Here is a 27,349-nt window from a genome sequence, read left to right as displayed (position 1 = left end):
TGATTTCAGTTTTTCCCTATGAAATTGTATAACTGTTACCTGGTAATAGTCTACAAAAGTTTGACTTCTAAGACAATCATGGTTTTAAAAATATCTAGCAGGGGTCCGGGGATTTAGCTCAATGGTTTCGCTGCCTGCTGCGCAAGCGCAAGGACCCGACTTCGATCCCTGGTACCAAAAAAAAAAATATCTAGCAGTTCTCTGCACATACTTTATATTTCAAGATGCTTGATATTCAGATAAGCTTCTAATAGTTAAACCTACTGATCTTACTTCAGTACTGGTGTGACTGACCTCCTGGGTGTTCAACAACTGAGGATTAAAAACCAAAGTGTATTAGAGAGAGACCATTTGAGGCAAGTGTTGAGTGAACAATGAGGCTTGTTTACTTGATGATCAGGTGCCCAGTGAGCAGGCTGAGTCCACAGGGGAGTCAGCATAGAGCAGGCAGAGAACAAAGAATTTTAAGGTTAGGGGCGGGGTTATGGCCTTGAGGAATTTGGGGGGCAGATAGAGTGAGGTCACTTTTTGGGACAGCGGGTGTCTTGTCTTTGTTCATTTTTGAGGTCTCCTGTGCTTCTGCTGAGGCTTGATGACACCCAGGCTGCGCTTGACTGGTGTGCTCCTGCCTGCCTGGTTGACACGGAGATGGTGTTTTCTGCAGCCTGTGAGGTTGCTTTACCTGCCCAGTATGACACAAAGCTAAAAAATAAAATGAAATAAAATAAAACGAAATAAAGATAACTAGGCTAAGAGAACAGCCAATATTTTGGGCCTTTCCCTCCAAGGTCAACAAGGACCCAAGTCATGAGGTGACCTCTCTACAAAATCCTACAAGTGTGGTGAGTCACTCAACAGCCTGAGCAGGGAAATTGTTAAACCCCAGTGGACAGGAGTCAATTAATGTACATTTTGCTAAAAAGAGGGTCACCAGAGAAAATTGTCTCTCATGCTTCCAAGGGAAGCCATGTGATCAAGCAAGATTGAGACTCATCCTGGTAGATAACACTGGCAGATAGATAAGCTCTGAACATGGTCGCAAAAGTAACCCCTGAGGAAACTTAACTGGCCTTAATTTATAACGTGGTTAATTTTAATTATTACAGGTCTCACTTTAACTTGGTCTAAACACACAGCAGAAAATTATAACCAACAAAACATATATAAATTTGGTATCATAGCTGAGTTCACTGCCCAATTAGAGGTCATGAAAACTTTTTCTTTTTTTCCTTCTAAGAGTAATATAGGTTCAGCTCTTATATTTATATCATTGATACAGTCTGATCTAATTTTTTGTATATGGTGTGAGGCAGAATGAACAGCAGTAAGAAAAAAGATTTGCCTTCTATCCTCTGATTCTCAACACTCAGTTTTTCACTTCTAACACCAGATATTTGTTTTCTCCCTACCAAGTAATTTTCCAGTTCTTTGTAGACACCATTAGGGTGTTCTATAATTCAATTCAATTCTGACACCAACTGGAGTAGGTGTACACCCCATGGGTTATGAGCTCATTCTCATGAAAATGCTCCCCACTTAGGGTGGAAATCACAAATAGTAATGATATAGGAAATTATACAGGACCTCCAAATGATATAGGGGAAATATTATAACTCACAACCTGCTAGATGTCTAACATGCTGAGTTTGTCTTCCCAAAAACTGAAGAATGAATTCTAAGGAACAACAGAGGTTAAGCGTAGGAAAAATTTATTCAGGGGAAAGATACAGTTGAGAGGCAGGAAGGGACCTGAAAGTGAGTTGCTGAGGACCTCACTTCTTGGGAAGCTTTATAGAACACAACCACATGGGTACAACATGGGTTACAGCTATGATTAACCAATAAGATTATAAGTATAGTCACTTAGGTAACATTAAACCTATGGGAAAGCAAGTCATGTAGCAAGTGTACATGGAAGGAACAAAGAACTTTTCAGGAAAGGGTAAGTCCAAGGGTCTTGGTCACCCACTGAGGTGGTCGATGTCTATCTATACTTCATTAGACCAGATGTTACCATTTACCTTAGGCTGGCCATTTTGTCTTTATCTTGAGGCCTGGCTTCCAACACATGCACCTCTAGCCACAGTTGTAATGTGTTTGTACCTTTGTCCTGAGTCTCTTGAGGGCCTATCCGTCTGACTGCATATAATATCTCTGCCTAGCTTAGCTATCTATAATAGTTGGTCCCCCAGGTAACACTTCCCAGAATCACATGCTAGAATGGCTGACAGAACTCAGTGAGACACTTTAATGTTTATCCATCTTTAAAAATGGTATAACTTAGGAACAGTGAGATGGGAGAGATGCATAAGGCAAAGTGTGAAAGAGGAGAAGAGCTTCTATGAACTGAGTGATTCATCTCCCATTGTTGAGTGGTCTAGAGAGCTTTCCCAATCTGTCCTTTTGGATTTTCATGAAGGGAGGCTTCATTATGAAGGCATTATTGATCAAATCACTGACTACTGGAGATCAACTCAACCTTCAGAAACATTCCCTTCCCTGGAAGTCAGAAGGTGGCGTGAAAGTTTGGTTTCTCTGATCTTTTGGTTGGTTCCCTTGGGAATTAGCCCTCATCCTGAGCTCTCAAATAATAGTCATCTCATATCTATCTATCTATCTATCTATCTATCTCCTGGGAGATTATGAGGGTTTTAAGAGCTGTGTGCCAGCCATGAAACTGGAACAAAATCAAAATATATATTTCTATATATTACCACAGTGTCACACAGGGGCTCAACTTCACTCTTTTGTACATGCATATCCAGTTGTCCTACCACCATTTGTGGAAGAAACTATTCTTTTCTCACTGAATGGGCTCAGCTTACTGGTTATCTGAGTATCTTTTTTTGTGTGGTGTGGGTATCTTTTTAAGAGAACTGTCTGTTCAAATCCTTTGCTCATTTATTAGGTTGTTTGATTTCAGCTACTGAGTTGTAGGAGTTCTTTATATATATATCTCCCAGATCCTTCTCAGGTAAATGATTTTCAAGTGTTTTTCCTCATTTTCTGGGTTGCCTTTTACTACATCTTCTGATGCACAAAGGTTTTAAATAAATAAATTTATCTACTTTTTTCCTTTATTGTCTATGCTTCTGGTGTCATATCCAAGAAATCATTACCAAATTTAAGGTTGTGAAGATTTCTGTACTAAGTGAACCTAAAGGAAAAGGTAAAGAAACCATTGTAAATATTAAAAGCTAGATAAAGACTGGAACCAAAGCACATAATTGTGAAGGAGAGAAAGGAATATTCATAATAAAGTAAGTAGAGAAATTTATTGTATGATTCAGACCAAAAAAAATTTTTAAGATAACATCAAAATATATTACCATTTGACCAGATTTGTCTTTTGAAGATTTTTCTGGTAGCCACTTCAACTAGTTTGTATAGTTCAGCATACATACTTTGTGAATATTTTAAAAGGTCAATAAAAGGGCATTTCATGATGGTTCATCATATAATATATATTACAAAATATATATTAATTGATGGATTGCAGTTTTGAGTTTATATGATATTCCTGATTCTACTTTCTGTACCATACACTATAAATATTAAGTTGGATATTCCTGTTTTGAATTGTTTGCCATAATGAATCAATAGTTAAGAATCTGTTTCTTTTACATATATATCAGATTATATCCATTCAAAATACAGACTCCCTTTTAAAGAACCAACTTGAGAACACATTTTGTTGAAATGCTAATATGCTCTAAAATATTTATTTTCTTTATAGCATTTACTTTTAAAAGATTAACCCCTTCACCCTTAGTAATTCCGTAAGCCTATTTTGTAGCCCAAAGTTTCCATTAAGGGAACATCACCTATTGCTTACCCCCTCAGCTATTCCCTTACAGTGGGGAGAGTAGGGGTCAGAAAACTTTTTCGAGCCTTTGTAGGCCAAAAAAGCCTTGCTGTATCTAATCAACTTTGCTGCTGCAATGCAGAAACAGATGAGACAGTACCGTTAAGTGTGACCATATTTGACTCATGGTTGTAGTTTTCCTGCTTTTGAATTTAGTGTATCAAAATGAAACTAACTATTCATATAAAATATTTAATAAGATAAATAATTTAGGGTGTAAAAGAAAGTTATAAGTTTAAAGACTATTAGCATAAACACTGTGTACTGTGTGAAAAACATTCTCTACTCTAAATATATGAACAGTTTCATTCTTTTCTTACCTGAGATATTTATTAAAACAGGGTAACCTGGAGTCCAGTACATGAAGTATCTCTGTGGATACATGTTATGGAAAGAGGAAATGATATTACTTCTAACATTATAAGAACCCCAGTTCCCAAATAATAATGACTCTTCGGTAATAAACATGTCACCAACATACTAAATGTTAAAGTGCAATAAGTTCTCCCTGGCAATGATTGCAGCAATTGAAAGTTATATTCTCATATCTAGTATAGGGATGAAATCGTCCAATATTTTTCTTTGTAGCAAGTAATGTGGCCGTTGAAGACTCAGAAAATGGACTGTCAGCTGAGCTTTCTGTATAGATAACTGGATCCAGAATGCGGAGAACCTAAGGAAAATGAGAGGTGATGTCAGATGCATGCAGTATGAACCATAAAAACCTTTGGTTTCATTGATATATTACCTACAAAGTTTCATTTCATTGCTGTGGAACTGCCCTACCATAAATGATAATATTTGAATGATTAATTTGAAAAGTTATTCCCTTTTTCTTTTTTTTTTCCATTCCTTTTGTTGGGGGGAGGGGTTGTGACAGGGTCTCACTATATGGTGCAGGCTGGCCTTGAACTCACTACCTAGCTCAGGCTGGTCTTGAACTCCCAGCAATCCTCTTGCCTCAGCCTCCCACGTGCTAGGATTACAGACATGTACCTCCATATGTGGCATTATCCCCTTTTTCATAAAGCTACACATTTAACAATGATGTCCAGTTTATTACATTATCCTAGGTTACCTATTTTTTAAGTAATGATGAAATTATTGCTCTTTTATGGATACTGATGAAAAGGAATAAAAATGTAGAAGAAAATGAGGTTATATCAATTCTACCTTAAGTGCTATCAATTTTTTATCTTTAACCAAAAAAATCCACTATCCTTCAATCTTTCATTCAACTGCTTAAAATCATGATTCTGCCTTTATTCGTCTACTGAAATGCTATTTCAAAAATCTTTGGTCACTTATTTATAAAACAAATGGCTTTTCATTTCTTTTTACAATTTGTATGCAATGTTTTATGCTAATAACCATGTTCTTATTTCTTGCGTTCCACAACACTACGCTTTCCTGATTTTGCTGACTTTTCCTGCTTTGTTTCCTTTACTGAGATTCAAAGTGGAAGAACTCTTGGACTGCAAGAAATTCTCCAATCAAGAACAAGAATAACATGTTTGGACCATAGCTGTTACATTTCATGTTCATGTTCTCCCAATAATCATCACATGATAATGAATTATGTTTCAAAGCAGTAGGCACTGTAATTGGAAAGAAACTGTGAAAGGAACCAGGGAAAGTCTTTGAACTCAGTATGTAGCCCAGGCTGGCCTTGAACTCACGATCATCATTCCTCAGTTTCTACACTGCTGGGATTACCAGCTTGTGCCACTATGCCTTGTTATTTTCTTCTCTTCTCTTTTTTTTTAAGGTATGCTGTCACTATGTTGATCAGATGGTCTCTAACTCTTGGGCTCAAGCCATCCTCTTGTCTCAGCCTGCCAAATAGCTGAGACTACAGGTGTGTTCCACTCACCTGTCTTGGACCTCTACTTTTCAACTAGACTTTTCTTGTTCAGTTTAGTTTTTGAGATCCTTCTATTTTTTCGAATATGGTTAAGTGTTCAAGGACAAGCAAAGATGAAAGGCTTACCTTAAAGTTACTAATGAATTTAGAAGGGAAAAAAGAAGAGTTTCTAAATATACCTGTTTACTACATTATGAGTCTTCAAAGATAGAAACCCTAGAATTCAGTAGAAGGAAATAGACTGAGGCATTATTATGGATAAAAAGACTTCTGAATTTAGACTGAAGGTGATGGGGAAGGATTTTAAGTAGAGTGCCTTTCAGGCAGATCATGCCATACAAAGTGCGGAAAATGGGAAAAGGGGTAGACTTAAAGCAGACAGGGGAAGAACAGAGAAGACAGGTTATTGTAATTACTGAAGAAAGGATGGCATCTTGCAGAAATGGGGTTGAAAGGTTCAAGAGACACTAAGAAGGAAGGGCTATTAGTTTTGTTAAATGAAAGAATGGGAAGGGATAAAGAATTGAGAGAACAAAGGGATCTAGACCAAGCCCTGAGAATACCAACATTGTAGAATGAAATACAATGGTCAGAGAAAAGTCAGGAAGGTACAGGGCTATACAATCCAGGGGAAGATAGTATTTTAAGAAAAAAGGAACAGTGAGTTATTCCAAATGCTACCAGCAGTGACTGAGTAGCTAGTGACATAATTTCCCAGCAAAGAAAATTATAGAGGAGGAGAAACAAGGTCTTGGATAAAGATGAAGAACTTAGTTTTAGGTACTGACTCATTCAGTGAACAGCTGATCACCTGTGCACAACATTATTATGACAGATCCTAAGGAATCATAAAAAGACATTTCCCATCCCTTAGCAGCATATAGTTTGGAGGTAAGAGGGAGAATCAAGCAATTACAATTTAACGTGATATAGAGCTATATTAGATATGTGTACACAGTGGGAGCCTAGAGAAGGCACAGCTAGAGCTTCCAGTGAGTTGCAGGGAATGCTGCTTCACACAGGTGGTGCAGAGGCCAGGCAACAGCAGAGGTGCTGAGAATGCAGTCCAGGTAGAAAGGCAGGTATGTTCAGGGGCATGAGTACAACGGTCTCTGTGGAATAAGGAACAGAGATAATAGGAAATGACCCTTAAGAAGGAATGGAAAAAGATTATGAAAAGCCTTCTATACTGTATGAAAAAATTCAGATTCAATAATGAGAAAGTCCTGGAGCTGTCTGAAGGTTGTGCTGGCATTTTTGGAGTAACTCTGGCAACAGAGTAGAGGAATGGGTTAGAAACAACTAAGAAGTGAGGCAGGAATGTTGGTGAGGGAATTGTTGCACTAGGCCAGGCTGGTCGTCTGAGCTCGGGAGAGGGAGCAAATCAGGAGGAACTAATAAAATCTGTAAAATCAATAGGATCAGGGGATGAAGAAAATAAGAATGATAGCTACCATTTATTATGAAATTGCTACATATTAGAAACTGCCATGGGCTCTGTAGGTATAATTTTATCAAATCCTGAAAATACCATATACAGTAGGTATAGTTCACTAAGATAGGGAGTACAGAAGAAGATTATTATTTTTTTCTCTTTGGGAGATGGATGTACAAATGTAATACCTAGGAGGAAAGAGGATGTTAGATTTTTAGCTGTGTGTAGAAGAACTAAATAGAAATGTGCAGCTGGATGTAAATCTCTTGAACTCAGAAAAAAGTATCTCAGGTGGAGAATTCACAGGCATAAAACTTAGGGAATAGGATAGTCCTTAGCAAATACAGGAAGTATGTGATGTGTGGAAGGTCTCAAGAGTGGTCACAGGAAGAGGATGCCCCCTCCATCTCAAGTACTTAGAAAGAGTGGGCACAGGAGTAGTGAAGATCTGGGAGAATATGGTGTTTTAGAAATGAAGGATGTCTAAAATGGTGGGGAACAGGTTCCTATGGAACATCAACATCTAAAGGCAGAAAAAGTCTGTAATAAAGAGCTCAGAGAGTTAGCATAAAGGCCAAGAATAGTAATGTTACAGACAAGAGCGTTCCAAGGAAGAAATACTTGATAAAGTAAAATATAACATAATCATATAACTTCATATGAGTGCTCTGTGAGAACAGAGGGGCTAGCAGTGTTCTTCACTTTTAAGTGGTGGTCAGAATTAAGGAATGGAAGCTGTGCAGGAACCAGTATGTGTCCAAGGTTGTTGGCTGTGAAGGGAAGGTGATATTCAGGGAACTTATGATAGAGCGAATTTTAGTTTTGTTTTTTAGATGGATAACATTTGGGCATGTTCTTAAACCAAAGGTGGGGAAAATGCAGAGAAAGAATGGGTAGCAACAGGGATGGGGGTGGCGATGATGAGCCTGGATGTTAACTATGCTTTGGGGACTAGGGAAGACTCCTTTTCCTGGGAGCAAAATGTCCACATTGCTCCTTAACATAGATGCAGGCTTCTAGATATCCAGGGAGACTGCAAGGACCTGTGCCATCTTTTTCTTCATGAATTGGAACGAAAATTCTCCACTGATTGTAAGGTAATAGTTTGATGGGTATCAAAATAAAGAAGGCAAGCAGCTGAACTGACAGAGCACTACTGTGGTTCTCAGGGTACTAGGGGAGAAGGATTAAGGAAGTAAAACACTTAAGAATGAAGTCTGAAAAAAAGAATGAAGTCTAAGGCAAGATAGGGAAGGGAGAGAGGCAGGGAGTGAGCTCATGAGATGAAAAACATATAGATATCAAGGGACTAAAAATAATGACATGATCAAGGAAGAGGCATAGTCAGAGTGAATGAATTATAGCTAGACAGAAAAGAAGCTGAGATCATAGACCACGGAGAGATGAATATTGTAGCAGTGGAGCAGTTCTAGTGAGGCCTAGGATGAGGACATGGGAGATGGGTGCTAAAAGCTTTTTTTGGGAGGTGGTTCGAGACAAAGCTAGGTACCTCAGGCTAGCTTTGAATTGTCAGTTCTCCTGCCTCAGCCTCCTGAGTTCTGGGATTATAGTCATGCACCATCATACCCAGCTACAGAGGTGAATTTGGTTGTCATCATAAAACTTTAAGTCCAAAGTATTTGATACCAACTCCTGCATGGATCCTGAGTTTTTCCAGGGCTGTACGTACTTGGTGTATATTATTTGATTCTGCATTATTTGGCACATTCCCATCTATCTGTGGGAATTAAACAGTGTCTTAGATGGGAAGTAACCGATTTAATTTACTAGTCATTACTAAATTAAAAATTTTACAGTGTATTTTTTTCTCAAAATTAATATGAAGAAAAGGACTATCAATGATTTGTTGGCTAAAAAAAAATAGAACCTCTTTTAAAACATTTTTTCTTCTTAGAATAGAGTGGTAATGTTAGAGAAAATTAAGCTCATGGAGGGAAATAATTTTGTCCAAGATCACAAGTTATCAGATTAAAATTATGTGTAGATCCTGTATTTCCCAATTCCAAATGCCAAGCACTTTGCATTAGAACATGTCATTTTTCAGGAGGCAAGTATAAAATTCCTCAGGGCCTAAAAGCAGCTCCCTAGATCAGGAAAGATACAATCGTTTACCTTTTCAGCCATCTTCTCAGCTGGGGTGCTGCAGAATTCAACTGCTGATGGAATCTTCTTTTGACTGTTGATGGTGACATTTCCCAGAAGATGAGAATGTACTGCTTTTGCCAACCTGTGGTTTGTTAATGCCAGTTCTGCTGTGCTGTGGGGCTGGGCACTAGGAGAGTAAGTCTGCTCTCTGCCCCACTGCAAGGAGACCAAGAGCTCCTCCAAAAATCTGCACAGAACACACATGAACACTGAGCATTAATGAGAGAACACAATGTAAAAATCCCCAATAGCACATAAACATATTTCTGAAATCATTCAATACCTTTTTCTCTCAGAGTTCAAGAAGTCTGATATGTAACTTGTACTATAAAAAGCACCTGTCAGTCAGGAGGTTATCTGGAAATCATTCAAGAAATACTACTTTAAAAAATCATCCTATTTTAGTATAGGAACTACTGATTTGATTTGTGTACAACTATGATTTTTCTTTTTTGGTGAGTTACATTCACTGATTTTTGAATGCTAAACCAACCCACAATACCTGAGATTAACCTTACTAGGTTATAATACGTAAACTTTTTTACGTCACTTGATTTGAATCACTAAAATTCTCTTCAAGATTTCTGCATCTATGTTCATTAGAGCTACTGGTCTGTAGGTGTCTTATAATGTTTTTGGTTTTGGTATCAAGGTAATGGTGGCCTCAAAAAAATGAATTGGAAATTATTCTTTCTTCCTCTACACTCTAAAAGAATTTGATTTTTTTCTTAGAGGTTTAGTTGTATTTACCAGTAAGTCCATCAAGGCCTGAAATTTCCTATATGGATGGTTCTTAACTACAAATTCAACTACGTTTGTTCTTGAGTAGCCTTTGATAGTTTATCTTTTAAGGAGTTTGCCCACTTTGTCTAAATTATATTTATTGGTGTAGAGTTGTGAATAACAATCCCTTATTATATTTTCTGTGTCTATACAATTGGTAGTGTATACCTTCTTTCATTCCTGATAGTGTAAATCTTGCTGTTTTCCTAATTATACTTGTGTTGGTTTCTTTCCAAAAAACTAGCATTTAGCTTTTTATTTAGCTCTTATCTTTATTATTTTCTTCCTTCTGCTTACTTTGGGTTTAATATGCTTTCTGTGTCTATTAAAAAGCTTAGGCTGGTGATTTAGCTCAGTGGTTCCCACGCCTGCCCCGACAAGCACAAGGACCCAAGTTCGATCCCCGGTACCAAAAAAAAAAAAGAAAGCTTAGATCACAAATGAGATCTTTCTTTTCTAAATAAGCATTTAATGTAATGAATTTCCCTTTAAATACTGTTAGTTTCCTCTCATAGATTTTGTGCTTTGTTTTTCTAATTTCCCATAAAATTTAGTCTTTGACCCATACTGATTATCTTAATAATAAATTACATAAAAGTACAAACTTTTAAGGAAGATTGCTCATTTTTGGGGGAATACTATCAGGTTTGGTAATTCAGGAGTATGTGTATATGAAAACAAATGCTAATACTGTAGAGAATCTTCAAAATGATCTTATACAAGACAGGGGCCTTTCTTGGCTTCTACCAAAAACTGTATGAAACTATTATAACAATAACCAAAAATTGCATTTAAGTTCAGACATCTCTTCTATTATAAATAATTCTCTCCCCAATTGATAATGTGAGAAGAAGCATGTTTTTTATTTTCTTTTAGGTCTCATCCCTCCCAGGGCATCTATTTTAAAGTACTACTCAAAAGTATACATTCAATAATACTAAATGTAGACACACACACACACACACACACACACACACACACACACACACACACAGACAACAAAGCAAAAAACTAAACAAACAAAACAAAAAAACTTTAAAACTTTCAAGATAAAAAAAACTGCAAGAGGAACCAGAAAAGTTTAGAATGTAAAACAGTGGCATACTTCTGGGTAGCGATCATTTCCTGACGAAACTGTTCCCGTTCACTCAGAAGATCTTGTATAGCACTTTGTGCATCACGGTTTTGACGCTGTAAAACTGCTTTGGAGTTGGTTAACTCTTCTGCCATCACCCTGTAAAGGATCAAAATCTTACCTACAAATTCCCCAACAATAACCACGTACAGAAGTTAATATATTAATAAAGAAGATTTAACATAAATTGCTTTGTAGTTTTAAAATTTTCACTAAAAATTATTTAATAATGTTTATACGTTTAGAGCTGATTAAAGGCATCCAGTTAAAATACTTAGTTACAAAATGACAAATTAAACAAGCATTTTATTTTTCTATATAGTGACTTCTGAATTTACCTCAATCTTACTGCAGCTTGTTATTTGGTGAAAAAATTAAATGTTTTAAAATACAGAAACATTTTAAGAGGAAAACAAAAATGAATTCTTTTTCTACTATTATACTACACTTTGCTTTTAGAAAAACATTAATATAGGATAGCTTCTCTAAAAGGAAGGCCAAGTTTTACCTCCTGCCTAGCATGCCCATTCTTCTTTTATGTGTAAATGATAAAGTTTCCTATATATATTTCTCTTCAAATTATGTGTATTTCAACATAAATGTTTAAAAAATAAAATTTAAAAATTTACAAAAAGGGATTATTTAATACAAAGTTTTCTATACCCTGCTTTTTTCAGTTACCTTTGAAAATTTTCCATCTTAGCACATGTAGAGCTATCTCATTTCCAGTTTAATTGGCCTCATGCTTTCTTTTCATTGTTATTTAGCCAGTTCTCTATTGATACAACTGAAGCAAAATTTTAAAGTCAGCTGAAAATCTTAAAACTTTAAAGTCTCAGATCATAGTTACTACTGAATTTCTTTAAATGAAAACAATTTTGACATTAAATAAAACACTAATTTTTATTGTCTTTAGATTGTTACTACCAATGTTGATCAGTGCGTCCAGAAAGTTAATCTGTGTAACATACAGTGGTGTCTTGGTTCATGAGCTCAATTCTCTCCACAATTCTGGTTGCAAAGAGAACTGGATAAGAACCGAATCAAATTTCCCCATAAGGTCAACATTGAGCCTAACCATTGAATTTGATTCAGTTCTTGTCCAATTTGGTTTGTGACCAGAATCATGGAAAGACTCAAGTTGTGAACTGCGGTATTTGTGTATGCATGATTAGCCTTTTAAAAATGTTCAGTAAGAAGTAACTTTGATTCCAAGTCAATAAATAGTGATTTTTTTCAAATAGCATATTGTACTGGAACAACTAAAAAACAAATAAATGAAGTACTTTACAGAACAATCAACTATTAAAAATATCCTAATATTCATACATGATGTATATATTTCCTGAAAATGTATACATTATAATCAGTGATTTGCTGGTGTTACTCATAACACATTAGGCAAGTGGTCTACAACTGCACTACATTCCCACCCCAGGTGTGTTTTTTAACCTGTGTTAGAGAGTATGCCATAAAAATGTTATAATTACTATTTATGCAGGAGAAGAAAAAGCTTGGGAAGCTTGTTACACAGACAAAAGAGTATGGAATGCGAATATACTATCTCAGGGACTGAGAAAAATATTTGAGTTCTCCAGATGGGAGAAGGGGAAAATAATCTAGTTTTGCCTTTTGTGATTTTAATATTTACCAGATGTCTGAGTTTACCATTTTGTTTTGGTTTTAAACACTGCAGTGGAGAGATTTCTAGAATGAGGGAGGATTCTTATTTCTCCATTTAGGAAGACTGTGTGACCCTTCAGAGAAGAGAAAGTGCTGCATATTAAATATTACATAAAGTACTTTGGCAACCTTAGTCAGAAATTTTCACACTAAATCAAAAAACTGATAGAAGCTAAACTAGGAAATAAGCCAGGCTCAGAAGTGCATCCCTGTAATCCCAGCGGCTTGGGAACCTGAGGAAGGAGGATCACAAATTCAGGCCCAGTCTAGGCAATTTAGTGAGATCCTGTCTCAAAATAAAAAATATAAATGCCTGGGGATATAGCTCAGTGTGAAAGCCCACGGTTCAATTCCCAGTATTATAAACAAACAAAACCTATATTAAGGAAATATAGTTTCCGTAGCTTATATCTAAAATGTTCCCTCATGTGTTCCCAAACACATCATGTGATGTGTACCCAAACACATCAAAGCCTCATGTGTTTGGAAGGTGACTGGATCGTGGGAGTATTAATGCAACAGTGGATTAATCCATCCATGGGTTCATAGCTGACTCTGGGCCTGGCTGAAGGAGGACCACTGGAGGCATGATCTGGGAGGGGATGTGTTCTTGTCCCTGGCTCCTCCTTTCTCTCTGCTTCCTGGCTGCCCTGAGTTGAGCACCTTTTCCTCTACCATACCCCTCTGCCACCCTGTTCCTGCCTTGGAGGCAGCCCACCGTGGACTGAAAAAGAGCCAAAATAAATATCTCCTCCTTCAAATTGTGGTGTTGGGTATTTTGTCCCAGTGAAGGAAAAATGACTAAGACATTAGTACTATTTACAGTAGGAAGTACCTGCTTGCGAGGAATTTACTTCGCCACACGTCACACTGTATTGACATGCGTTCTAACTGCTCCGAGAGCTGAGCTGTGTTTCGACTTAGGGCTTCATTTTCTAAAATGAGTTGATTCTTCTCACGGGCTAGACGTTCGAAGTGATACTGAAGATCATCCCCAACAGAAGCCACGAGCAACTTTTTTAACTCACGATTTACCTAGAAGAAAAGAACATAATTAACATAAGCTCAAAGAAATGTCACTGACTTTAATGGAAGAAAATTAACTAAAGAGAAACTATATTTCTGTGCAACTTGGGTCTCCATTAAAATATCAGAGAGTAATATTAAATATTTAAATTGTATAACATACACAAACATAATCTATATCTGTAGACAATGTGGCTATAAACTGAGCCTCTTTAGTAATAAAGTATAAATCATTATCATGAAAATAAACTGTTTCCACTCAACACATAAAGGGAAAAAAAATCAGAAAACTACACCTATACATTTTGCAAAAAAAGGAAAATGTTTTATATAGTTTTTCTTTCCACATTTATAAAGTGATCTTTCTGTGTCCTAGGATTTTTATCTTTAGGAATTTAAGAAAAGGAAGTAATCTAGGATATCTATAAGTAATTCTTCATACTGTTATTGAAAAGAGCAAAAAAATTAAAGCAAATGTCAATAACAGGTATTGATGTAGCCACTGAATACCACACCACTAGTGCTAATAACTGTGAAAGAATGTTATGACATAGGAAAACAATAACTAAAAAATGTAGGCTGTAAGATAAAATAAATCCAATATATACAGTACACAATTATATCTGGATGGTGCAATTGTAGGTAGTACCATTTTTCAACTCTATTTTTCTATTTTTTCTAAAATGTTTAGGGATACATATTAAATTTGTATTCAGAAATTAAAGATATACAAAATTATATTATTAAATACATTAAAAATGCATATGGACAAGAACCACTAACCACAGTGTCACAAAAACCACTATCTAGTAAAACAAAATGTATAGTCTAACATAAAAAGGGAGGGTTAAGTCAATTTTATTAAGACATAAAGATTAAAGCAACACAATCAAGCACTTCAGTTTCTTTTTCATTTTTAGTGAAGACAAAACTTCTTCTACCATTATTTTTATTCCATATATCATGTATAACACAGGCAAAGATACTTGTAATTTATGAATCCTTAAAACAAGGACTGCTAACTCATCAACTTCAAAGTCTGGCTTAGTCCACCTTTGGGCTGGCAGTTTATAATGGTAACCTACTTGTACGATTTATACGTGGTTTTGTCTAAAGCAACTCACACCTCCTCCATCTTTGACCACATTTAGAGTATATAAGTTCTCTACATAATCGGTAAGAGGCATTGAGAATGAGAAATTGAAAAAGCATTTTAGATAAATGACATTTCCATGAAAAAAAAAATGCAGTTTTCTAATGTGCATGCAGGCTTAGAAGGCCTAGGTGTAAGAGTATTCATTAAAGCCAATTAGGCAATTCTTACCTCTGTCTGTACCCGGAGCTGGTTTGAAAGACCTTCTTTGTCCTGTAGTAACCTCCTTTCAGAATTCTTGAGCTTTTCCAATATATTCTTTACCTCTGAGAGTTCCTTTCTGGGTTCTTTAGCTCCCTCTAAATGACTAAGAAATTCTCCTTTATGATATCCCAGAGACTTAACTTTTGCATTTTTGTTGGGAATATCATGAGTTATAGCAGCTTTGGGAACAAATATTCTTACAGCTTCAACTTCCACTGCTTTTTCAGTGAGAATCTTCCCTAGCTGAAGAACTCCTGGGCTCTCTGAGGGAACTGCTTTCTTTCGTGGACTCTGAAGGATGTGATGTTTTATGGATTGGATTCCAGAGGTGACTTCAACAGACTTAGGTGGCTCCTCAGTTTCCATTCCATCTCCTGCTCCTCGGATTGGGGTTGAAGTAAGGGTGACTAACAAAAGGGAAACAAAACATTACTACTTACTAAGAAGGAGTGTTAAGAAGATGTCAAGAGTGCTTTGTCCTTCATTCAGAATTACTGGCACTGGAAAAAATTCATAGTAAACAGTAATTTTCAAAACAATAGTGTCAACAAAGGATGAATTAAGACTTACAAGCTCAAACTTTAAGTTAATGGCTTATGTCTTGGTAGAAAATGCAAGATAATGGGAATCATAGTATTAGGTTCAGACTTCTATTTCTCAATATGACCCTAGGTAAATGTTTTCGTAGTGCTGAAGACCTAGGAAAATAATTTAATCCCCCATTAATCTCTATTTCCTGATAATGCAAAATGGAGACCATAAACTGCAGGGTTGTGGTAGGACAAGTGATAAGATTAAATGTGTGGCACATGGCAGACAATAATACTAGTTAAATATAAAAATAAATACTAGCAGTAGATAAGATGCATGATAAAAATACAGAGAATATTTACATTTTAAAAACTTATTACAATAAAAGACACACTGCCATTGATTCTCCTCAAAATACTCACCTTTCACTGAAGTTACTTTCCTTCATCTTCTAAATTTTACTATGCAAATACAAAAACTACAGAATACAACACGTCATCTTACATAAAATCACATATCCTCTGGTTTTTATTATTATAATTTTAAAAGATATTATTAAAATATACACGTACAAAATTTACCTATCACCATTCACTTTTCATTACTTCAACTACCCTCAATATTTTACATACTTCTAATCATAATAAATTTTGTAAGCTTAACACATTATGTGTTTTTCAATAATTTCATATTTAAAACTTTATGGCCACCATATATTGTTTTAGGTTAATATTGTATAATATATCTTTTTGCTGAATATTTATACTATTTCCAATTTCTCACCACAATAAATAATGGCTTAGTGAACACTTCTATGCTATATTCCCAAGAGCTGACCTCAAACTTCTGGACTAAGGGTTACTCCCTCCTCAGCCTTCCAAGTAGCTGGGACTATAGGCTTACACCACTATGCCTGACTTGAAGTATTTGTTTAAAAAAAAATCCAAAGCACAGAATTAGAGGGTTTGGTAAAGATCTATACCATCAAGCTGCCTTCCAAAATCGTTCTGTAATGTGTCAGTAGATCTATTCTTTATGTTCTTATATAGTTTTATTCTTTTGCATGCTCATTTCCTACAATTTCATATAATACTTAACAGTAAATTAGAATACATGTAAAAATGTTTACAATGGTGTTTGCCACAGTGAGCACTCAACAAATGTTAGGTCTTATTGCTTCTTTGCTTTTATTTTTATTATTCTTTAAAAAACTTCCTAGCAAACTCTGGATATTGATAAAAAGGGTGAAAGTTTATTTAATGTTATAAAATATAATTCTGACTTTTATTCCTTTACACATGTCTTAAAATTGTATCATTAGACTATAGGACTATTGTCCCATTTAATAATTGTTTTTTTTTTTTTTTTGGTACCAGGGATAGAACTTGGGTCCTTGCACTTTTGAGACAGGCAGCGTAACCACTGAGCTAAATCCCTGGCCCATAAATTGTTTTGTTCAAATTTTTCCTATGTATATAGCAATGTTCTGGGAATAATGAATTACAGTAAGATGGAGAAAGCTATCTGGAGTGGAATTAATGTGATCTATTTAACAAAATATTTTTATATCTGAATAAAAGTATCTCTTCAATATGAAATATAAAATACATTTGGGACTGATTCTACTTTCAAAAAGATAAGGAAAGGAATACAGTATTTCAGAACATCAGATAAAGGGTTTGATATATTAGTGAAAACATGCTATTGCACATTAGTACTGAACCATTTTTGTTTTTGTTGTTTTGGTACCGGGGATCAAACTCAGGTCCTTATGCTTGCAAGACAGGTGGCAGAACCACTGAGCTAAATCCCCAGCCCAGTACTGAACCATTTTAAAAATAATTCCTTTAAAGTTTTTAAAATCTGGTTTTAAGTTTGTCTAACTTTATCTAATGTAGATTTCATCTTCTTACTAAGACATTACAACATTTAAGAAGTCATATAGAATCATGTATTAACTATAGATTAATAAAAATACTAAACAATAATAAAAAGACCGCTACAGTCATGAAAACCAGGCCAAATGAGACTGAGGAAATAAGAAACAGGTTAAGTAAGATTTCCAGGTAAGTCATAACATTTTTGAGTTGGGATTTTAAAGCACAAAATGGTTAATGTTAACTTTAAAAGGCAAAGAAACTTTAATGGGGATTTAACAGAAATCTCTTTACAAACAAAATACATGGTAAAATTCCAACCAACGTGTTTCAACTCCAATTTACTATTTATTTTATTTATACTGTTCTACTTACTCAAGAATTTATGAAAATCAAAGTATTTTATGTATCATGTGGCAGCTCCTACTCAGTAACAACTATGATTCTAGCTCACATGCATAGGGAAGCAGGCAGTAAGTACCAAGGCCGTACATTTTCTCACCTGGTAGCTCACCTTTCATAATTCTATTTTTCCCTGTGACACACATAGAATCCTTTATTACACAAGTACTAGACACAATCTGGGGCACTTCATGAGCAATGACCTTCTCTCAAGTGGGAAGGCAAAAATCTGTGGTACCAGGTCCGCAATTATGAGTAATGCTTGAGTAAAGCAAAACATCAGTCCTTACTCTTCTATACACTCTGAACGGAGTCAACACAACAATTGTCACACTACTTATTAACATTACTTCTCCATGTGATCACTTCTCAATAGAGTAAAACATATCTAAGGTTTACGAGTCATTCTTTTTTCTTTTCCTTGTGGTACAGGAGACTGAACCCAGGGCCCCTGCACTGAGCTACATCCCCGGCCCCTTTTAATTTTTTATTTAGAAACAAGGTCTTGCGGAGTCATGAGGTTGCCCAGACTGGGTTCAAGCTTGTGATCCTCGTGCCTCAGTTTATCAGGCCTGTGCCACTACACCTGGTTGGTTTACAGCTCATTCTTATTGCCTTCCCCAAGGAATGGTGAATGTAAGCACTAACAAAGTCACTAGTCTAACATTCTATAATAAGGGCTGACAATCTTTTTCTGTATAGGGCCAAATAGCAAATATTTTAGGCTTTGTGGATCAAGAGGTAAAGTCAAGGATATTATCTAGGTACTTAAATAAGACGTAAAAAACCAAATTTTTATCAGTGAAATTAAAATGATAATACTGATTAGAGATTAGAGGTTTTAGCAATATAGATCTACTAATGAGTAGAACATATTTCTCTTTCACTATATTTGGGATGACACTTGATGTACATGGGATCCAATGTTATTGCTCCCTATCATCAAACTGACTGCAGACATTTTCAGGAGACATGAGGGCCACAATTTGCAAATTCTTGCTCTAGAATACTGAGGCAAAACAAGTATGATTTTACCATCTGTCACTGAGCAAATATTTTTCCTTTATTAGTAACAATGTAAGCTTACAGAAATGGGTTCTCTCCACCAGCAGGAAGGGGAAATGGAAAGAACACCAGACTCTGAGTTAAAATAACCTAAATCTCTACTGCCATGCACTGTCAACCTTGGACAAATCACTTTGTCCTCCTCTAGTACTTTGGAGCTTTCAGAAAAATGAAAATATTATGATACTTTAAAATAATTTGCTCCTCTTGCAGACCACACTATTGGCAGCCCCTTAGGGTGACAACACCTCCAACTCTTTGCATTGTCAGCTAAAGAAATGTGCTTGGCACAGAAAAAGAAACACTAATGTCTATGAAGTTCATCAATCAGTTAACACATACTCAGATTTCATTTAAACATCCAATAACTGGGCTGGGGATTTAGCTCGGTGGTTCCAATGCCTGCTCTGCAAGCGCAAGGACCCAAATTCGATCCCATGGTACCAAAAAAAAAAAAAAATTGTGTCTGAACTAAACATCTAATAACTAAGTCTCTTAAAAACTGCTCATTTTTCCCCTCTACACTGAATCATTAATTCCTCAGTTATATAGTCTGACACACTCTTCAGAATATATGCAAATCCAGCTATAAAACAGATGTTACTTGGTAATTTAAAATCAGTAATTTTTAAATATCACCAATATGACCTAATAAAGCTTAGTTATTATGAGATTAGAAAATGTTATAGGCAATGGACTTATGAGTTAGTCCAACATTTAGTGAAGTAGTATCCAAACGCTCTTCTTGGTACATACTCAGTCAAATAAGTGTAAGCAATTCTGCACACTGCATCTCCTTGCAGTTTCACAGTGCATATTAATATGTTCAATATATTATGTATAGGGTACAACCTCTCTTTTCATCCAGTATTTCCCATATTTACCTGCTCATAAAATCCTTCTTCACTTAATGTCTACTATCCTATAGATCGGTGTTTAAGTTAGACCATTTTATACATATTTAAATGTCTCAGATCTTACTATCTGATCTTTTACTAAAGTAACTTTAATAGTTATAATTTTAATATTGTATCCAATAAAATTTTTGGACTTCAATTTTTTAATTGTTATTATTTATGTATCTTTCCCTTTCAGACCAGCCCAGGCAACAATGTTACACCTCTCTTCTGATGACAGTATTGATAATATGTCCTCTGAGAGGAAGTTCTATTGCTATCCCAACATGCTTCTTTCCTGAGGCAGTTACAATAAATGCACACAATTGACAACACCAAGAATAAGTACTCTTTTTGCTCTGACCAGGTGTTTTAATTACTTTCTCATTGGTGAGAGAAAATAGCTGGCAATCACAAGTTAAAGGAGGGAAGGTTTATTTTGGCTCACAGCTTGTAGAGGTTTCAGTCCATAGTCAGCTGGGCAGCATAGTAGAGGGACATGAGAGAGGAGAATTAGTCCATGGCATGGCAAGCAGAAGGCAGTAAGGAGCAGCAGCAACAGCAGCCTGCCTTCTTTCTGTCCCCTTATACTAAATCCAGGTTATAAGCCTATTCACTGGTGCCACTGGTACCCAGGGTGAGGGTTCCATTATTCACACCCTTAACCCACATTCACACACCCTAATCCAGCCACCTTTCAGTGCATGAGTGAGACTTTGGGGATACATCTAGATACAAGCCATAACATTCTGTCGCTGGGCCCCCGAAGACTCATGTGCATCCCTTTATGCAAAAGGCATTTAGTCCATCTCTAAAAGTTGTTAAAGTCCTAACAATTTCAGCATTGCTGAAAAGTCCAAGTCCAAAGTCTTCTCTGAGATTTAAAGGTGAACTCTTAGCTGTGAGCCCCTGTACAAATGAAAACAGTTAAAAATTTGCAACATACAGTGGCAAAAGATAAACAATTCCCTTTCAGAGGGTACAAATGGGATAGAAAGGAATGGGAACAAAGCAAGACCAAAATCCAACAGGCCAAACAAAATCCTGTAGTACCATGTATCTAGTGCAATCTGTGGCAAGATGTGAACTCTAAAAGGCTTGGGTGGCTCTGCCACTTTGGCACTGCCAAGTGATTGTACTTTTGGGGCTTCCCTCTTGGGCCAGCTTTGCTTACCCCTTGAGATTTTCCTCAGATATCCACGTTTCTGGCTTCTCCAACCTTCTTCAGTTTCTACTGTACTTCTGGCTTCACACTCACAGCTTCACACTACATGGATGATGGCAAGGTCTGCCTCTAGCTGGAGCAGTAGCCAGGGTTCCTTCTCTCTTGGCTATAGGGGTCCAGTGCCTGGACTGCTGATCACTCTGAATCCAATTCCGAGGAACAAATTCTCTAGGCTGCAGACCATTCTAGAACATGGTGCGCTGGGGCTCTCTTCTTAAAGCAAAGTCTTTCACCTTTGCAATTTTGAGGCAACAGAGTGGAGTTCTGCTTGGTTCTTGTCATGCTCTCAGGCCCTCTTTTCTATGCCGTCTTCCTAAATGCATGACTTTTTATTACTAATCTTTTCAGCAACCAAGTTCTCCTCTGCTCCATCTTTGTAGTCTGCAACTTTAACAGAGATTCCTTGCTGGCCAAACTCAAAATGTTTTAAATCATTCTGTTAGGTCCTTTGCTCTTGATTCTCAACATAGATCTGGCTAAAAGATCTATGGGAGATCTATGGCAGTGACAGTAGCCATGTCACTGCTTCAACATTAGACTGCCTTGAAATTTCTTCTCCCAGATTAGTCTGCTGCCCTTAATCGCAGTCTCAGGCAAAGTCTCTGAACTAGAGCAAAATACAGACAGATTTTCTGCCAAAGCATTACACAGATGGTCTGGAGTCCAACAGCCAATGCAGTTCTTGTTCCTAACTGAAACCTCCTGAGTCTTGTCTTTACCAGATGCACTTCTATCAGCTTTTCTGGTTTTCTGAGCTCTGACTAGAATCTCCCATCAAGTTCAGCTCAAAGCATCCCATCAAAGCAGCTCCAGGGCTGCTTCTTCATCCAGCATCTCTAAACCTTTCTAAATTCTTCCCACAAGCCAGTTCCAAAGACTCCTGAAGCACATGGCCAGGTAACATCACAGCAACAACCCCATTTCTCTGGCACTAAAATCTGTCTTAGTTACTTTCTCATTGCTGAGACAAAATACCCAATACCCACAAGTTAAAAGGAGGGAAGGTTTATTTTGGCTCACAGTTTATAGGGGTTTCAGTCCATCATGGACTAGTTCCAAAGCAGGGCAGAATGGCAGAGGAGCATCACAGAGGAGAAATAGTTCATGGAGTGGCAAGCAGAAGGCAGCTAGTAGCAGTAGCAGCAGCAGCAGCAGCCTGCTTTCTTTCTATCCCTTTATACAATGGTATCTCAGTTCATGAACTCAATTCTCTCCATAATTCTGGTCGCACACCAAACTGGATGAGAACTGAATCAAATTTCTCCATGAGGTCAATACTGAACCTGACCACTGGATTTGGTTCTTGTCCAACTCGCTTTGTGACAAGAACTGTGGAAAGAATCAAGTTTGTGAACCAAAGTGCCATGTATTCCATTCATCTTATAAGCCTATTGATTGGTGTCACCCATGCCCAGGGTAGGGCTTCCATTTTCTATACTCTTAATCCACACTGACAGACCCTAATCCAGCCATCTTTGAAACTCCCTACCTATGAGCACATGAGGCTTTGGGGGGACATCTAAATACAAGCCATAACACCAAGCAATACAAATAACTTTTGTTCACTAATGATAGTTAACACTGTATTAAGTATGAACAGAACTATTAATTAGGTTATCTTCCCCTTTAGGGATAATTAAGATCAAATGAAGGCATGTACATGAAAGTGCTTTATAACTCTAGTACGTTTTAGAAAAAGTAACAAATAATTTTAACCTCAGAGACTTTGGAATAATAAATCTTCAATTGCTAACCATAATATATTTAAATTTTGCTTTCTGTAAACATCATGCTAGTGCTTTCACATTAGTTACCATTTACTTGCTCTTATTTCTTATTCATCCTCAGTTTATTACTTTCATTAGACTGATTTATTTTAATAAAACCTTTCTATTTACTTAATGCACAGTTGTATGAAGTTTAATTAAGTATTTGTTAACATCATCTTGCTTTCTTTGTTCCTAAATATTTTTCAATCCCCCTTTTAAAAGTGTGCCACCTTGAGGTCTGCTTACTGCAAAGTTCATTGCTGAAAAGTAGTTTCCTATCTCTCATTGAAGGATCCAGCCTGCAGAACTCATCCTACTCAAAGAATAGGGTGGGGGAGGAGGAGTTCACTCTGAGATATGTTAAGATTGGTGCCTATATTTAAGAGAAGATGATATAAGGGTCTGACTTACAAGAGAACTGGGCTATTGCTAGATTGGGAAGTTGTTCCTATAGATAATCAACTATTGAAGCTCTGTGTGATAGTAAATCATGAATGTCAACTTGATTGGCTTGAGAGGTGCCCAGGTGGTTAGTAAAGTACACTTCTGGGTACCTGAGTGGATTACTGGGTCATGACTTTGGGGACCATATCTGGTCCCTGGCCCCTTCCTCTCTGGCTCTTTTCCTGTGTGCTTCCTAGCAGTCACGAGGTTGGTACTTTTCATCCACCACACTTTCTGCTATGATGTTTTTACCTTGGAGTCAGCCAACCATGGACTGAAACCAGTAAAATCATAAGCCAAACTAAACTTCTTTGAATTGTGTATGTCAGGTATTTTGTTCCATGATGAAAGCTGACTAGTAAAATGGTACCTCAGTTTTTGAATTTAATTTGTTTTACAGTTTTGGGGAAGATGGCTGGCTGTGTTTGGTTGTGTGGAGAAGATGCCCATGGTCATGTCTGTCACCTGATGTGAAGTTTGTGAACAGAAGCAAAATTTTGCTGAATGCTTGTTTGTGAACCAAATACTGTTTGCAAATAGAAGTGTTCATGAACTAAGGAATTACTGTACATTATGAAAGCAGAAGAAAAAGAGGCTGAAAAACATTGATATTTAAAAGACAAAACAGAAGAAGCTGAAAAAGAAAGAAGAAATAGTTAAAGCAGCACTATCCAAAATAATTTTTCTACAATGATAGCTAATAGTCACCAGCCACATTTGGTTATTGAACACTTGAGATTGAGAACTGAATTTTTAATTTAAAAAAAGGTTAACTTAAATAGCCACATGTGATTACTGCATTGGACAATGAAGAGGTAGGGTAGGCTGACAATAAAAAGTAATGTCATGGAAGTCAGGAAAAGAAAGTATTTCAAAAGATAGGGAAAGATAAATAGTATTAATTATTACTGAGAAGAACCTCAAGGAAGTACTAAAAAAGTGCATACTATATATAGTTAATTGCTAAAGGTGGAATTGTATCCCCCAAATATTCTTATGTTCAAGTCCATTATAATCTTCAATCATACACAGTAGGGGGATTCTATTAACTAATATAACTGCTGTCCTTATACAAGGGAGAAAACCACACAGATATATGCACATAGGGAGATGCCATGTGAACAAGAAGATAGAGGTCAAGGTGCACCTACCAGTCAAGGAGTACCAAAGACTGACAGCAAACCAGAAGCTAGAAGGGTAACTAACTCTTTTCCTAATCCTTATAGGGAAACCATGGTCACCTCTGCACTCATTTTGATATTGGACTTCTAACTTTAAGAAACAAGGGGTAATAAATTTCTGTTGTTCAAGCCACATAGTTTGTAGTACATTGTTAAAGCAGCCCTAGCAAAATGACAACAAAATAGAGGTCTTTGACCCTTACTAGTTGTTTATCCATCTATTAAAATATTTATAAAGTTTACTCTTTATTTAATCTTTTAATCTTTCAGTGGATAGGAAATACAGGTATAAAACTGTTCTGACACTAAATATTTAAAATTGAGTAGTTATCTAATAAAAACCATGTAAAGATGGTAACATTCAATTGTATATCTGAGTTACTAAAACAATGACTGCACTACAGAATAAACATGAAGAGATCTGAACACAAACGACTCCCAAGAAGCCTATGAGATCTAGTCAGGCTCAAATATTCCTTCATATTATCATAATCTCATGCTTTAAAAACAATTATCATCAAATTATCATCAAAATAAGAACACTTACCTTTGGTTTCTAAACTTGTAAGAGTAGTCATTTTTTTCTTAAAAATGTACACCAAGACTTCCACAGAAAAACCTAGAAATGTATAATGAAGGAATTAAAATGATATCACATAAACACATTCAATGCATGCCTCTACTTCAAAAGCTATACTTTAATTGCTCCTGCCTTTAGCACTTATCATTTAGAAAGGTAAGTGTTCTTTATATTCCCTCCTCATAGGCGGTACTGTTAACTCTACCAAGTGTCTCAAAAAAAAATTAGACAATGTGATTTACTTTTAAATATTGTTTCATCATCCTTCCCACTACATTCTAAGTTGTCAGAGATGTATCTTGAATTTTAGTTCAGAAATAAGGCTGAAGTTGCTGAAGGGGCTTATGTATCATTGCTATGACAAAAGGAATTTAAAAGTAATAACTCTTAAGAAACACTGACACAATTTACTCTCTATATATTTATATCAGAGAGGAGCTTCTGTTTCGATGTTTAACAAGAGACAAAAATATTACTGAATATGTACTTTATTTTGGTAATAAAACTGAAATAGTAAATGACAAGGAGACGAGATGGAAGGAGGGGTTAGGGAGGGGGAAAGGAAGTAAAAAGAATTAACACGGGCTATGTACATGTACCAACTCCTCACGATGAATGCAATCACTATGTACTGCAAACACGCACTAATAAAAATAAAATTTAAAAAACTAAGATGGTATAGCTCCTAAGACTGACCGTTGCAGAAACATATGCACGACCTTACGGGGCTGACTCCGGATTCCCAGACTAGGGAAGGAAGAGGATAATAACACGGTGGACTGTCCACTGCCAGGACAAACGGCTTCACCAAGCACGAAACAGTGATCATTCTGGGTCTCTACACGATTCTGCACGGAGTCTTCGGTGACTCACTTCCTTAACAGTCACAGACAATCCCTCTTTTCAACTTGTGGTTTCTGGCTTTGAACACAGGTATCCAAAGCTCCCCCGCCCCCCACACCCAGCTTGGAGGGTGCTGGCGCTAAAGTCGTCCAGCACAGCGAACCCAAACTCCCAAGTGAAGAGGAGGGGAAGGGTGCGTCTCGGGTGTGACAGCGATAGGCGAGGACCGACCAGCCTGTTAACCTTCGCCGTCCGGGAAGCCGGATCTGAAGTTCCATCTCTGTCTGAGGACGCCTGCTCAGATCAATCTTTCCCTAAATCCAAAGATAACATTGCCCACAGCTCAAGCCCAGACCTCCGTGCGCTCCTTCCCAACACCGCCTCCCGCGAGTTACAGAAGCCCGTTCCAGATTTACCTCTAAGATTCTTACTCTCCCTGTTTCCCGATGCTTTCTTCACAGGCTCTGCGCCTAGCTGTCACCAGGCTGACATTCCCTGCTCCTAGCCCACCCCGAAGCCGACGCGCCTAGGGTTTCCGGACAATGAGCAGGTCGCTCACTAAGGTCACTTCCGGTTCCCCAGGGTTTCGTTTCCGGAACGCTGTTCCGAAACGGGAAGACACACGTTCTGTGTTTTCAATAACACAGAACGTAAGGTATAGTGCCTCAGCAAGTGACAAATGAACAGATACCTTTTTAAATATTTAAAAACCAGCAATATTAGGAGGCTTCCCGCCTATTCGCTTGCATATCCGGGTTACCTGTCTACCGAACGGAAGTGGAGATGCCGGTACGTGAAAGGCGGCGTCCCGTAGCTCCAGGGGACGGCGAGCCGAGGCGGGACTGCAGCGTGAATGGGCGGATATGAAGTGACTCCGCCACTGGAGACTAAGGTAGTGAGACTGCGTGGCCCGCGGGTCCAGCAGTGGGCGGAGCTCGGTTGCCAGAGTAACCGAAGGACGGTTGCCGAGGCGCGGTCGTCTCTTGCCCGGTACCTCTGTCCAGTGCTGAGATCCTGAAACCATGGTGAGTGCTGGGGAGGCCGGCAGGGCGCTCTGGGGCCCAGGTTACGCGCGGCCACCCAGAGGCGCCCTGGTCCCTTCTGCCAATCACCCTCCCCTGTCCCTGTGCTCCTCTCTCTTGCTCTTGCTCATTGTGCTACCCAGCCTCGAGAACAGGGTAACCGAAAACGAAGGTGTAAGACATCGAGTCTGACAATTTAC

The 27,349-nt window shown here is 37.3% G+C and overlaps 2 protein-coding genes across 18 annotated transcripts in view; one reads left to right on the top strand and one right to left on the bottom strand.

The window, feature by feature from the left end:
• Nucleotides 1-525: 525 nt before the first annotated feature.
• Nucleotides 526-27,044, bottom strand: Blzf1 (basic leucine zipper nuclear factor 1). Of its 4 annotated transcripts, XR_015449523.1 has the most exons (8): nt 26,544-26,698; nt 25,252-25,323; nt 15,282-15,721; nt 13,767-13,966; nt 11,219-11,347; nt 9,298-9,517; nt 4,186-4,538; nt 526-702 (listed from the first exon to the last, which is right to left on the bottom strand). XR_015449523.1 is itself a non-coding variant. In XM_021244660.2 (7 exons), the coding sequence occupies exons 2-7, from the start codon at nt 25,280-25,282 to the stop codon at nt 4,353-4,355; spliced, it is 1,206 nt and encodes a 401-aa protein (XP_021100319.1). In that variant the 5' UTR covers nt 25,283-25,323; nt 26,888-27,044; the 3' UTR covers nt 3,257-4,352. The 4 variants fall into 4 exon arrangements, 3 of the variants coding, with proteins under 3 accessions (XP_021100319.1, XP_021100320.1, XP_004865280.1); XM_021244660.2 differs by lacking the exons at nt 526-702; nt 26,544-26,698 and adding an exon at nt 26,888-27,044 and having other exon boundaries at nt 3,257-4,538; XM_021244661.2 differs by lacking the exons at nt 526-702; nt 26,544-26,698 and adding an exon at nt 26,819-26,966 and having other exon boundaries at nt 3,257-4,538.
• Nucleotides 26,713-27,349, top strand: part of Nme7 (NME/NM23 family member 7) — a 192,535-nt gene continuing 191,898 nt past the window's right edge. For 5 of the 14 annotated variants that reach the window (XR_015449522.1, XR_015449516.1, XR_015449512.1 and 2 more), the window contains exon 1: nt 26,851-27,019. Coding sequence is in view for 4 of the 14 variants with exons in the window: in XM_087206892.1 (XP_087063018.1) it covers nt 26,981-27,019 (39 nt within the window). In the remaining 10 variants the exon portion in view is untranslated. Of the gene's footprint in view, nt 27,153-27,349 lie in introns of all 14 variants that reach the window. The other 9 variants (XR_015449518.1, XR_015449515.1, XM_087206894.1 and 6 more) reach the window with 5 other exon arrangements.

Source organism: Heterocephalus glaber, unplaced genomic scaffold (genome assembly GCF_053883595.1).
Source record: "Heterocephalus glaber isolate CG9 unplaced genomic scaffold, H.glaber_assembly_v1.0 deba00000738, whole genome shotgun sequence".
Classification (NCBI taxonomy): Eukaryota; Metazoa; Chordata; class Mammalia; order Rodentia; family Bathyergidae; genus Heterocephalus; species Heterocephalus glaber.
The sequence above is the reverse complement of the archived record's forward strand: the minus strand, read 5'-3'. Positions and strand labels throughout refer to the sequence as shown.